Source organism: Halichoerus grypus, chromosome 2 (genome assembly GCF_964656455.1).
Source record: "Halichoerus grypus chromosome 2, mHalGry1.hap1.1, whole genome shotgun sequence".
Lineage (NCBI taxonomy): Eukaryota > Metazoa > Chordata > Mammalia > Carnivora > Phocidae > Halichoerus > Halichoerus grypus.
In genome coordinates this window covers 207187039-207199620 of record NC_135713.1, presented here as the reverse complement: position 1 = coordinate 207199620, position 12582 = coordinate 207187039, and the positions used below count along the sequence as shown (strand labels likewise).

The window sequence follows — 12582 nt, the reverse complement described above, 5'->3', positions numbered from 1 at the left end:
GCGCGTGACCACCGGGGGGCGGGGCCAGCGAACGCGTGACCGCGGGCGGGGCGGGGCGGGGCGGGGCTGAGCCGCCGCCATGCGCCGCCGAGGGCCGACCTGCTGGGTGCTGCTGCTGGCCCTGGTCCTCTGCCGCTTGCACCGGGCGCGCCCCCGGAACGTGCTGCTGATCCTCGGTGAGTGCGCCCCAGCCAGCGAGCCCTGCAGCCCTTCGCGTCTGCGCTTCCCGCTGCCCCAGACCCTTCGTGGTCGGCTTCTTGGAGAGGGAGGCAGGGGCGGCCTCACCCACCGCGGGTCGGCCAGCTTTCAGCACCCGAGTCCTGCCCCCGGCTCTGACCCCCCACCCCTACCCGTGCCCAGATCAGCCAGGGCGCCCAGCTCGGGAAGCTGGGCGGTTTTCCAGAACGCAGTGTTGTACAGTCCCTAGAGGGGATGCTGGAAGAGGGGCTGATGCCCAAGTCCCCAGAGACGTGGCTGCGTGCCCGGGACGCCCCGCTCTCCTCTCCTCCCCAGCGGTGTAACCCTGTAAGTTTGCCCTTGCGTTTTCAAACCCGGGAGCCCTGCGGCTCAGATCTCCTTCCTGCAGAAAAGCACAGCCCACCCTGCCCTCTCCCCTAACCCCAGCCCTTCCCGGAAATCACAAGTTCCTCTAGTGCCCAGCTGTTCACGAGACTTGGTGACCAGGGCTCCAGCTGTCATAAGACAACCCTATTCTTTCCTCTTTTGAGGTCTGGCGTTGTGCCAGACGCGCTCTCTGATTAACTTTGTGGTCTCCAACCAGGCCTTGCAGCTGATTGTAGCATAAAACAGTTCTCCCCTAAGGGCTCCCATCAGCATCTCCTTGCTGGGGACACAGGTGCAGAAACCGCATCCTCATGCAGCGTCTGCCGAGCTCGGGACTGCCCAATCGTGCCCACTTGCTAACAGGGCCACCTGAGTATCATGCCCTCTGGGTGTCATGACCCCCGGGTATCAGTCCCAGGCAGGTGTCAGGCCGCCTAGATGTCATGCCCGCTTGGGTCATGCCCATCTGGGTATCCCACTTGCGTGGACCTCACTGGCCCAGGCCACCACGGCCTCAGTGTCTCTGCCTTCCTCAGCGGATGACGGAGGCTTTGAGAGTGGTACCTACAACAACAGTGCCATCAGCACCCCTCACCTGGACGCCTTGGCCCGCCGCAGCCTGATCTTCCGCAATGCCTTCACTTCCGTCAGCAGCTGCTCTCCCAGCCGGGCCAGTCTGCTCACTGGCCTGCCCCAGGTGAGGGCCGCAGGGGTGCAGGAGGAGGGCGCGGGAGAGGGAGAGCCCCTCCCTGACCTCTCCTGGGATGTGCTCACCTTCTCTTCCCCACCACCTGCCCACCATGAGCCCTGGCTCCACTGCTCTGTGTGACTGTGAGCAAAGCACTATTTGTGCACCTCGATCTTCTTACCTGTTAAATGGGGTCATGATAATACCTCGTTCATGGAATCGTTATGGGGTTGGCCAAGCTCGTGGTTTATACGTAAAGCACTTGCTCAGCGTTAACTCGTGTTACGATATCGTCCAGGAGCTTGAGTGCAGGTAAGAGGTGCCCTGTGAAGCACTTCCTCCGTGTTTGCTCTGCTAGGATACGCAGAGCGTAGAACTTACCCTTTTAATCGTTCACAGATGTGCAGCTCAGTGGCATCAGGTCCATTCACACTGTTGTGCAGCCATGCGTCCATCCGTCCACCTCTAGAACTTCTTCATCTTCCCAAACGGAAGCACTGTGCCCGTTAACACTGCTCCCCGCTCCCCTCCCCTGGCCCCTGGCAACTGCTCATCGCCTCTCTGTCTCTCTGAACTTGGTTACTCTAGGGGAGTCCTACAGTGTGTGTCCTTTTGTGACTGCCTTATCGCACTGAGCAGAGTGCCCCTCAGGTCCCCACACACTGTAGCACAGAACAGCCTTCCTTCTCGTGGCTGAAAGGGCTGATGAGCGTCCCGTCCTGTGGGTATGGCCCGTTTTGTTTACCCGTCCATCTGTCCGTGGACACTTAGGTTGCTCCTACCCGTGATTGTGATGAGTAGTGTTGCTATGAACGTGGGGACGCAGGTACTTACTTTGGACCTGTTGCCTCGTGACATCCTCTGACGGTGAGCCGCTGTGCCCTATGCGTCCCCATCCGAGAGACCGAGGCGCACATGGAAAAGGAAGCTGTGGCCTGTGCCCCCCCTACCCCCCCGGAAGGCTCCTTGGGCAGCCGTGGGCCACAGGAGTGAGGACAGGGCTGCCCCATCGCACCTTACGTCTTTTTGTAGTCTGACTTTGTGATGAGTCGACTATTTTCTTTTTTTGCACTGTAAAAGATCCAGTTAATAGAGGTCTGCTGCCCTTTTTCCCACCATGGTACGTACTCATGACAAAAAAGTTGGGAAGTACAGGTAGACGAGAAGAAAATAAAAACCACTCCTAATTACGGGTACGTTTTCCCAGTCTGTCGTGTTTCCTGCTGGTATCCCATGAACGGGGTGGGGCCCAGGAGAGGTGGTGAGACTCTCCCAGGATGCTGGCTGCCGGGGTCTCCCCGGGGGCCCAGGAAGGGCCGGGTTGAGGAGCCGTGGGGAGAGTGGGAGCAGGCAGGGCGGGATCCCGCCTCACGGGCATCTCTGCCGCAGCATCAGAACGGGATGTACGGCCTACACCAGGACGTCCACCACTTCAACTCCTTCGACGAGGTGCGGAGCCTGCCAAGGCTGCTTGGCCAAGCCGGCATTCGCACAGGTGAGCGGCTTCGTGCCCTGGTGGGGTGAGGCCTGGTCCTGAGCCACCCTCCGCCCATGTCACGTGCTCTGAGCACCCAAGGCCCGGGGCCTTCTCCCTGGGCCCTGGGTCCGTGAGAACAAGGGCCTGGGCTGATCTCATAGAGGCCACGCCAGGGCCGTGGGGTGTGGGGGCGGGGAAGGGAAAGGAGGACAGTGGGATAGCTCCGGGACTCTGGCAGGCCCATGTCCCCACCTCCAGGCATCATTGGGAAGAAGCATGTGGGGCCCGAGACGGTGTACCCGTTTGAATTTGCGTACACGGAGGAGAATGGCTCCATCCTCCAGGTGGGGCGGAACATCACCAGAATTAAGCTGCTGGTCCGGAAGTTCCTGCAGACTCGGGATGACAGGTGTGAGGAGGCCCCTGTCCCCTCCCTCACACGGCCAGACCTCTGGGCAGTTAACCTGTGATGCACATCCCAGAGTCTTTAGTGGGGATTCTTGGAGGCCCCAGGTGGAGGAGTGGGGGGGGGGGGAAGGTTCCAGAAACTCAAGTTAAAAGGAGAGGAGACACGGGGAACCTGAGACGGAGGATCCCAGGGAGACTTTCAGTTCTAGAGGAGTGAGCGACGCTGAGGGGTGTTCCCTTCTAAAGAACGGGGCTCCCCAGAGTAGAAAGCCAGGTGGCGTGTCCACCGGCTGACCTCAGGACTTAAGCCCCTCCCTCCCTGGGCAGGCCCTTCTTCCTCTACGTTGCCTTCCACGACCCCCACCGCTGTGGGCACTCCCAGCCCCAGTACGGGACCTTCTGTGAGAAGTTTGGCAATGGGGAGAGCGGCATGGGGCGGATCCCAGACTGGACCCCGCAGACCTACGACCCACAGGATGTGCTGGTAGGAACCCCTCGCCATGTTTCCAAGATGCTCGCTTACCCTTCCTCCTCCACCTCGTAAATCGGAGGACTTGGCTGCCCTGGCCCCGGGTGTGTGACTTCACCATGTTTAAGAGGAGACTCTGTGACTCAGTGGATCTGGGTTCCCATCCATGGGGCCGGCAAAGAGAGGTGTCAAGATGTGAAGTGACGTGTCCAGAAGCAGGGACGTTCTGGGCTCAACCGTTCACTGGTGGAGGGTGATCTCAGGCCCTGGAAGGAAGGCCGACTCCTCCATCTCCTACCCCAATTCAAGGACTGGCCACCCCTTTCCCCCAGCTTGTCTGCCCGTGTGTTCTAGCCCTGACTTTGTACCCGCGTGCCCCTCTAGGTGCCTTACTTCATCCCTGACACTCCCACAGCCCGAGCAGACCTGGCTGCTCAGTACACCACCATCGGCCGCATGGACCAAGGTGGGTTCAAGGAGCCTGGACCGTGGGGTATGCCCCAGCGTGGGCCCCCATCCCAGACCAGAGCTCCAAAGTCACAGTGTTGGCGGGGCCGTGTCCCCCCTGCAGGCCCTAGGGGACAGGACAGTCTTCCTGCCTCTTCCAGCGTCTGGTGGCCCCAGGCGTTCCTTGGCTCCTGGCTGCATCCCTCACCTCTCTGCCCCTGTCCTCACACAGCCTGTTGGGTGTCTTCTCAGTGTCTCTTCTATAAGGACACTTGTCATGGGATTTAGGGTCCACCTGGGCACTTCGGAACAATCTCCTTGAGATCCTTGACGATTGCATTCGCAAAGACCCCTTCTCCAAATGGGAGAACAGCTATTAGGTGGTGACCTGGGGAGGGGACAGGCGTAGAGGGAGTCCTGTCTTCCAGCCACCGCCCATACTGCCCAGTTAACCCTGCGGGACAGGCATGAGATTCTGGAAAACAAAACAAAAACCAGCGTCTGCAGGTAGCAGCTGCACGGGGTGACGTGGACGTGCTGAGGGATGGCCGACATCCCTGGCCTACTGCTGGACGGGGTGCTGGGTGGGAGGGAGGGGCGGCAGGGGCGCAGGGTCCAGCAGCCCAATGAAGAAATGTGTGAGCGCACGCACGTTCCCGCCCTTGCGCCCCCGGCCGTGGCTGAGCTCTGTTGTCCCCTCTGCACCCCCCAGGGGTCGGACTCGTGCTCCAGGAGCTGCGCGGAGCAGGTGCCCTGAATGACACCCTGGTGATCTTCACATCCGACAACGGGATCCCCTTCCCCAGCGGCAGGACCAACCTGTACTGGCCGGGCACGGCCGAGCCCTTGCTGGTGTCGTCCCCAGAGCACACGAAACGCTGGGGCCAGGTCAGCGAGGCCTACGTGAGCCTCTTAGGTACGGCCCTGCAGCTCACACGGGCAGGGGCGGGGGAGGTGGAACGAGCAGCACCACCACGTCCAGGCAGTGCTCTGCGCCCGCTGCCTTACGTGGTGCCCACACCACCTGGGCAAGGAAGGGACGGCCACACCCTTCTACAAATGCAGCAGTGAGGATCAGAGAGGTAAGTTGCCCAAGGTCCCACAGTTCGTAAGCGCCGAGCTAGGATTCTAGCCTGGGTCTCGCGGTCTTTGAGACTGCTGCCCTCCCCACTGGCCCGCTGGTGGGCGCTGGTGGGCGCTGGCCTCGGCTGGAGCGCTTGTTAACGCCCACCCGGCAGGCCCCACCCCCAGAGCGTCGGGTGAAGTAGATCTGGGGTGGGGCCCGAGAAGTAGCATTTGTGACAAGCTCCCAGGTGATACTCATGCTGCAGGCCCCGGGGAGCCCCTGTTTTGAGGGTTCAGGGCAGCAGGGCCCATGCAGCTTGGGGCCCACATCTCCCTTTGGCCCCAAAGCACAAGTCGGGGAGCACTGTGGCCACAGCATAGGGCAGGGATAGCTGTGCCCCCTCCGTGGGGGCTTCCTTACTGATCCGAAGGATTCTGGTAGGATCCTGAATATCACCAAGTTGGGGCCCTTTTGTTAAACCATTAAAGGCATCGTGTGCTAGAGGGCCGAGACAACCTTGACATGTGGGGGGCCCACAGCGGCTCCTCCCTGTTGGTGACCCGGTGTGCGAGGTGGCCCACCAGCGTTCCAGAGTGGCTTGGAGTCAGAGTGGCTTGGTGGCTGGAGGGCCGCCGTGCTGAGACACCACCTCCTTTCCAGATCTCACGCCCACCATCTTGGACTGGTTCTCCATCCCTTACCCGAGCTATGCCATCTTTGGCTCAAAGACTGTCCGGCTCACGGGCCGGTCCCTCCTGCCGGTGTTGGAGGCAGAGCCCCTCTGGAGCACCGTCTTTGGCAGCCAGAGTCACCACGAGGTCACCATGGCCTACCCCATGCGCTCCGTGCACCACCAGGCCTTCCGCCTCGTGCACAACCTCAATTTCAAGATGCCCTTTCCCATCGACCAGGACTTCTACGTGTCGCCCACCTTCCAGGACCTCCTGAACCGCACTGTGGCCGGCCGCCCCACCGGCTGGTATAAGGATCTCCACCGTTACTACTACCGGGAGCGTTGGGAGCTGTACGACAGGAGCCAGGACCCCCACGAGACCCGGAACCTGGCTGCCGACCCCCACTATGCGCAGGTTCTTGAACTGCTGCAGACCGAGCTGGCCAAGTGGCAGTGGGAGACCCATGACCCCTGGGTGTGTGCTCCCGATGGCGTCCTGGAGGAGAGGCTCTCCCCCCAGTGCCGGCCACTCCACAATGAGCTGTGAGCGTCCCTGGGGCACGTGCATGGCCTCCCCAGACCGGGTCCCCACGCGGCCCATCTGATGAGGGCTCTCCCCGATGCTGGTGTCATTCTGCCACCGCCTGGAGGGGAGAGCAGGGCGTGTGTCCCGGTCCTTCACCCCTCTGTGGTAGGGGACACTGCTGTCCTTGTGTCTGAGCCCTATAAGCATAGACATTCCAGGGGATCCTGGAACAGGGTGGGTCTGCCAGTCCGTGACAGGTGAGGATGGCCTGGGCAAGGAGGTCTCGTGTCCTGGGTCAGGCTGGGGACCTGCAGAGAGAAGGGGCTGGGACCTGGGGCTTGAGATCCTCTTCATTCTTTGGAGCCCCCAGATGTTCCCACTTCCAAGGTACCACATGGGTGGCGGGAGGGTTCAGACTACACTCTATGTAGGGACACGGTGTCTGCCTTTTATCAACCTCTGGTCTTGAAAAAATCTGTGAACACGCCTGGGGCTTGTTTGGCTCTGCCCCACGGTCAAGTTCCTGACCCTGGCTGGGTTTCCACTAGGCCGCTGATTCATGGCAGGCTCCCCACGTGCCGAACTTCATTCTGTGGTCTATAGAGGCAAGCTCGTCCTTTTTGAATGTCCGAGGAGGAAGAGCCCGTCCTCTGGCTTGGGTTAGTTCTGTCCGGTTGGACTCCAGGGCTGTGGCACGGAAGTTGCTCGCAGATGCTCCGCACCTGCCCGGCGCCCACCTGCTGGGAAAGCGGAAGGTCTCCCTGGAAAGCCCAGAACGCGGGGGCTTTTTCCCTTGAGTGGTGGGCTCCCGCTCTCCCCTGCCCTCCCCCACCAACGCCATCCTGGGGGCGTGGAGGAAGAGCCACAGTCCAGGACACTGTAAAAGCCTTTTATTTTAGTAAAACACGCAGAAGGTCATTTTCTGGCTTGTTGATGAGCACGCCGGCCTGAATTCTAGAGCAATTTCCTGAGGCACTCGGGTCCAGGCGAGTAAGATCACCGCTGCCAAAATGATATTCAGTCCCCCACAGTAGGGGGCAAAGCCAGGTGCTGGGGGCCGGGGGCTCGGCCCAACCGTGCCCATGTGTCTCCTGAGCCCTGGAGGTGGAGGAAAGGTGCTTTGCCCTGGAGAAGGGGCTGAGTGGGCTGCCCGGTAAAGGGGGCAGATCTCGGGCTCAGGAGGAGCCCGGCCGGTGTGCAAGGGTGTCTGTGGGAGGCTTCTCCGGGACACCCCCGTGGGTCCCTGAACCAGGTATGGTGGCCACCAGGCAGAAACCCACGAAAATACTGTTTCCTTTGCTGGGAAACCATATTTCCCAGTTTGTACACACGACTTTCCAAACTTGAGTCACTGAAGCAGGTATCAGCCATCAGAAGCTGGGAAAGCCAGGTTACCTTACTTACAAGGGGGTCTGTTCCTCTGCTCTGGGCGGGGATGGCAGTGACTTTGGGGGGCACCAGGGCTACCAGCCTGCTGCCTCGGTGGCTTTGGAACAAGCCCTTTGGCACATTGAAATGCAAAAGGGAAGAATTGGGTCAGACAGGTGGTTTTCTGGAGACCTCTGGGGCCTCCCGCTGTGGGAGGGTGCAAGAGATGCCAAACCCCAGACGTGTTCTCGAGGCCTCTGGTTCAGACCCTGGCAGCCAAGCCTTGGAGGAGGGGGAGATGGCTTGCACAGGAAGGTGGGCGGATGGTTTGAATGCCCACCTGTGACCTGCACAGAGTGGGGTTCAAGGTTGGACCCCAGTGAGAGGGGAGCAGATGCTCGGAGAGCTGGGCTTGTGTGGTGAGCACCCCCAAGGCTGTGCCCGCGAGGCTCTGAGCTCAAATCACAGGGACTCAGAGGTCCCCACAGGCCCTGGAGGGGACTGCGGGGCCGTCAGCGGGGGCTCTGCTCGGTCCACACGACCTTCTTCTGCTCATCTCCGATGACGTAGCGCACACAGCCGAGCAGTGCTTCCGGGTCACCCCAGCCGTCGGGGGCCACGCTGCCATATAGACAGGGCGCTTTGTCCAGCTCGGACTCCTCCTGCCTGCCCGCCTCCAGGAGCTGCTCCTCGGACGTGCCGAGCCGCTGCAGGGCCTTCCTGCGTGGGCCGGGCACGGTGGGACACGCTTAGGGAGAGCCACATGCTGGCTGCCCGGAGCAGAGCCCAGCTCGGAGTCCAGGGGACAGCGTACAGACCCCCGCTTCGAGGGGCCCAAGTGCCTCGTAGAGGACACGCGAATCAGGCCCCAGATGACTTGCACGGGGTGGGGGGGTCTGGTTTACAAGCTCAGCTGACACATTATAACGGGGCAACAGGACGTCTGGGTTTGTCCCCAGCCGTAAACCAAGTAATGGTTTTCAGCCCCTGTTCTCACCTAGGGCAGGTGGACTGTCAGCTGTGTGTACCCCAGTGAACACGTGCCCTTAGTCAAGTCAAGGCAGGCTCCAGGTCTCGCCTCACCGTCCCCCAGGCTATTGCCTGGGGGAGGGCAGCAGGTCCTTTGTCCCAGAAGCTGTGGGGGAACTGCCCTGCCACGCTTCCAGGGGCTGGCGCAGGGCGAGGTCCCGGAGACCCCCGCCCCATGCCCTGGAGGCACGTGGCGCCAGGTGTAGACCCCACCGCCAGCCCTTGGGGGCACACCTACTTGAGTTTCTTTGCTGCCCTCTCGTTGATGTGGATGTGGATGATGATGGGGAAGATCTCCATCCTGTGCAGGGCACAGATGCTGTCCGGCTGGATGTCCAGGAGGGCGTGGGTGTTCTGGAGGGGACGGGGGAGATGGATGGGTCAAGGTCCTTGGCCTCGGAGACAGCAAAGGGAGCCCACGCCCGGGGGGGCGCTGGGAAGAGAAGCCGGGGATGCTCTGTGGTGGCCGAGGGCACTTGTTCTACAATCAAGAGTCTGTCCCTTTGGTTTGTCATCTGGAAAATCTAGGAACTGCAAGCCATTGGAGTTGAGGGAGACTTTGAGGGGGGCTGGAACCCGAGGGGTCGGAAGCCTCCATCAGCCTCTGCGGTGGGGGGGGGAGGCGAGGGGGCTGTTGGGAAGGGGGCGTCTGCCTCTGGTGCACAGCTGGGCCTGGCCCTCTTAGGTCCACATAAAACTGCACGGTTCACCGTAAGCTGCCTTTCATATATTTGTGTGAGCCTCAAGTCATGGGGTGTTATCTCTATCTTACTCGTTATTTAACAAATATTATTCAGCATTTCCTGTGTTGAGGAACCGGGCTCAGGGATGTTAAGAGGCTGGCCCAGAGTCCCACGGATCCCAGATGGCAGAGACAGGCTGGATCTTTCTGCACTCCTCCCTCTGAACACAGAGCCAGAGATGAGCTGAGCACCAGCACTGGGGGTCTCTGGCCTGCAGGTTGGTGACCAGGGTCCCCCAGATCTCAAGGTCAGTCCTTCCTGCCCTATCCCACCACCGTCCTCTGGAGATGGTCCCCAAGCCCCCAGAGCAGCCCCCACCTGCCCCTTACCTTTTCTTTTTTTAAAGATTTTATTTATTTGAGAGAGAGAGAAGGACTGAGAGACAGGGAGCATGAGTTGAGGGGAGGGGCAGTGGGAGAGGGAGAAGCAGGCTTCCCGCTGAGCAGGGAGCCCGATGATGCGGGGCTTGATCCCAGAACCCCAGGATCATGACATGAGCCGAAGGCAGACGCTTAACTGACTGAGCCACCCAGGTGCCCCCCTTACCTTTTCCATGAGGGACTCGACAGCCCGGCGGGTCACCCAGTAGCGGCCACCAGATGCCTCCCCCTCCTGGATGATGTCCCCTCTCTGGCTGGAGGCATCGTATTCCTTCTGGCTCAAGTACTCTGAAGGTGACAGTAGACGGGGACATCACACTCTGTGAGGTCCTGAGGGAGCTCCATGCTGCACATGCCCCCCCACGGTCCCCCACCAGCTGTGGGGGACACGCCTCCCAGGATGTCCTCTTTATAAACCTGACCCTGCTCTTTGCACTCAAGAGGAGTCTGTGCCCTGCACACTCAGCGATGCAGATAAACGAGCCCCTCCCCATCACCCCCACGTAAGCTCCAAAAGTGCAAGTGCACACATCCAGCTTCTCACACCTAGCAATGCCTTAGAGCCCACACGTCAGCGCTTCCCAGCTGGGCGCGGCTGTACCCCCAGGGGACACTTGGCAACGTCTGGAGACGTCTGTGGCTGTCACCACTGGGGGGGCATGCTACTGTGTCTACTGGGTGGAGGCCGGGGTGCTGCTCGACGTCCTGCAGGACCCAGGACGCCCCCACACAGGGGGAGGCAGCCCCACCCGACTGTCAGGGCCAAGGTTGAGAGCCCTTGCCCTGAATAAACCTGTCAAAACACCCCGCTTTTGCTTTTCTTCCTGAATCGCCTCTGTCTGAGCGCGCGTCCTCCTCGGTCAGGCCTCCCCCCGCCCCCACCCCTGTCACGGGGACTCCAGCTCACGGACACTGCTCTCCGCGGCCTTTCCCCCCCGGCGTCGTGCACCTGCACCTCTGGCCCCCGGGGCCGCACGCGCAGCACCTCCGCCCGGCCTGCGGCCCCCCCAGCTCCTGCCTGCCCGTCAGAGCCCAGCTGCGCCCCCGTCTTCTCCAAAGCCCCTGTCTCCCCCTCTGGGCCACTTGTGGAGCCAACGCCCGGCAGCCTGTCTGTCTGCAGGAGGCTTCCCCTCTCCAGCTCCCCTCAGGGAACCTGGCATATGGGAGGTGCCAGCTAGAGGAGCCAGACTCGCTCACCCCTGTGCCCTCTGTGAACCCCAGGGGGTCCGGACAGAGCCCTATTCCCCCTCCGGTGGTAACCCAAGGCTTCCCGTAGCCATCGGCCAGTGACGAGCTGATGGATGAAAACCCACAAAGCTGCTCTCCAGCTCGCCAACCTTGGAACCACCTCTCTTGCTGTGCAGACACTCAGACCCTGTCCCCTGGGATCCAGGATTCCAGATGGCCCGTTCCTCTCCGTGACTCTCCACCAAGCAGCTCTGGGGGTGAGCAGGTGGACAGAGCCATTTGGGGGTCCTGCCCCACTTGCGTACAAACCTATCTGCCACCAGTAACTGCACCGGATTGAATAGCAACCCCCAGGATGCGTGACCGTCTGGAACCTGGGAATGTGACCGTATTTGGAAATAGGGTCTTGGCAGGTGTGGTTAGTGAAGATGAGGTCACACTGGAGTAAGATGGACCCTGAATCCATGACTGGTTCCTTATAAGAAGACCGTGTGAAGACACAGAGAGACGGGAGGAGGCCAGGTGACAAGGAGGCAGAGACAGAAGTGACGCAGCCACAAGCCAAGGACCCCCAGGACCATCAGCACCACTGGAAGCCAGAAGAGGAAAGGAGTGACTCCCCCTGAGAGCCTCTGGGCAGGACGGGGGCGGGGGGCAGCAGAGACGCCTGGATCTCAGCCTTTTGGACTCCATCACCACGGGGGAATAGACCTCTGCTGTTCCAAGCGGCCCGGGACACTCGCACAGTGACCTCCACACCGCTCTCCCGAGCGAAGGCAAGCATTCTGCCAAGGCCTTGCCCTGCCACGCGGCAGGCAGGTGGGGCTCCCAGGTGACGGCGTACCTGCTGGGCATTTCTTGAACCCTTGGAGGAGGCACAGCTTCTCGCTCAGGATCTTCCCTACCACCCTGGGCACGAAGATCACTGGCCGGGGCTGGCTGGGCCTGTGGGGGTGCACCAGGGTGTAGGGCACCAGGGTGAAGCAGCTCTCGGCCCAGAAGCACGCGGTGGAGGGCTCTGTGGGGGAGAGGAGGTGTGAGCGGGCCGGGCGCCAAGCTGGGCCGTCCGCCAGCCTCTCAGGCCGCAGGACAGACTGAGTGTGTTTGGGGCAGTAACAGTAACACAGGCTCAGCCCGCACCAGGGACATGTGCGTCCCACACCCCGTGGCTGGTGGTTCTTCGCACCCGTTGATGAGGTAGCTCTGCGTCTCTCCGGGCTCAGCTCCCCAGGCCCACAGCGGGGATAGAGAAAAGCGGTCCTCTTCCTTTCCAGCATGCTGCAAGACCGCTGGCCCCAGGGTCCTCGCCCTTGCTGGACCCACAGCACCAGGCCTCCCTCCCTCCTGGTCCCTGCTCTTCTAGATTGTACTTCTGTTTTCAATAGTCATATCTTGCACCCAAAGCACTTGCCAAAAAGAAGAAAATTAATTCAAAACAATTCACCTCGCTCTCAATCCACTCCCACTGTCTTCATTGCAGGGTTTGACCTGATAGGGGTGTGTGCCACGCTGACCTCTGTCATGACCTCACACCCACACACGTCACACAGTGGCGA

General features: G+C 61.1%; 2 protein-coding genes across 5 annotated transcripts in view; one reads left to right on the top strand and one right to left on the bottom strand.

The window, feature by feature from the left end:
* Positions 1 to 52: 52 nt before the first annotated feature.
* On the top strand, positions 53 to 7236 carry SGSH (N-sulfoglucosamine sulfohydrolase). Of its 4 annotated transcripts, XM_078066228.1 has the most exons (9): positions 77 to 176; positions 361 to 525; positions 1101 to 1261; positions 1652 to 2747; positions 2988 to 3138; positions 3465 to 3621; positions 3991 to 4072; positions 4766 to 4969; positions 5780 to 7236. In XM_078066228.1, the coding sequence occupies exons 4-9, from the start codon at positions 2486 to 2488 to the stop codon at positions 6337 to 6339; spliced, it is 1416 nt and encodes a 471-aa protein (XP_077922354.1). In that variant the 5' UTR covers positions 77 to 176; positions 361 to 525; positions 1101 to 1261; positions 1652 to 2485; the 3' UTR covers positions 6340 to 7236. The 4 variants fall into 4 exon arrangements, with proteins under 4 accessions (XP_035923286.2, XP_035923289.2, XP_077922354.1 ...); XM_036067393.2 differs by lacking the exon at positions 361 to 525 and having other exon boundaries at positions 53 to 176; positions 2642 to 2747; XM_036067396.2 differs by lacking the exons at positions 361 to 525; positions 1101 to 1261 and having other exon boundaries at positions 73 to 176; positions 2642 to 2747.
* A 462-nt stretch (positions 7237 to 7698) lies between these two features.
* The window catches only part of CARD14 (caspase recruitment domain family member 14), a 28263-nt gene continuing 23379 nt past the window's right edge, over positions 7699 to 12582 (bottom strand). Inside the window, exons 21-24 of the mRNA XM_078066227.1 lie at positions 11871 to 12044; positions 10005 to 10126; positions 8954 to 9069; positions 7699 to 8406 (exon numbers count right to left, since the gene is read on the bottom strand). Of these exons, the coding sequence (XP_077922353.1) occupies positions 8199 to 8406; positions 8954 to 9069; positions 10005 to 10126; positions 11871 to 12044 (620 nt within the window). The 3' untranslated portion in view covers positions 7699 to 8198. The remainder of the gene's footprint in view (positions 8407 to 8953; positions 9070 to 10004; positions 10127 to 11870; positions 12045 to 12582) is intronic.

What these genes read in the sequence shown, in the direction of transcription:
- SGSH (XM_036067393.2), top strand. Translation starts at nt 80, where the DNA reads ATGCGCCGCCGAGGGCCGACCTGCTGGGTGCTGCTGCTGGCCCTGGTC. An exon ending in CATCGGCCGCATGGACCAAG is followed by an intron (nt 4,073 to 4,765) that starts GTGGGTTCAAGG and finishes TGCACCCCCCAG; the next exon opens with GGGTCGGACTCGTGCTCCAG. An exon ending in GGCCTACGTGAGCCTCTTAG is followed by an intron (nt 4,970 to 5,779) that starts GTACGGCCCTGC and finishes CCTCCTTTCCAG; the next exon opens with ATCTCACGCCCACCATCTTG.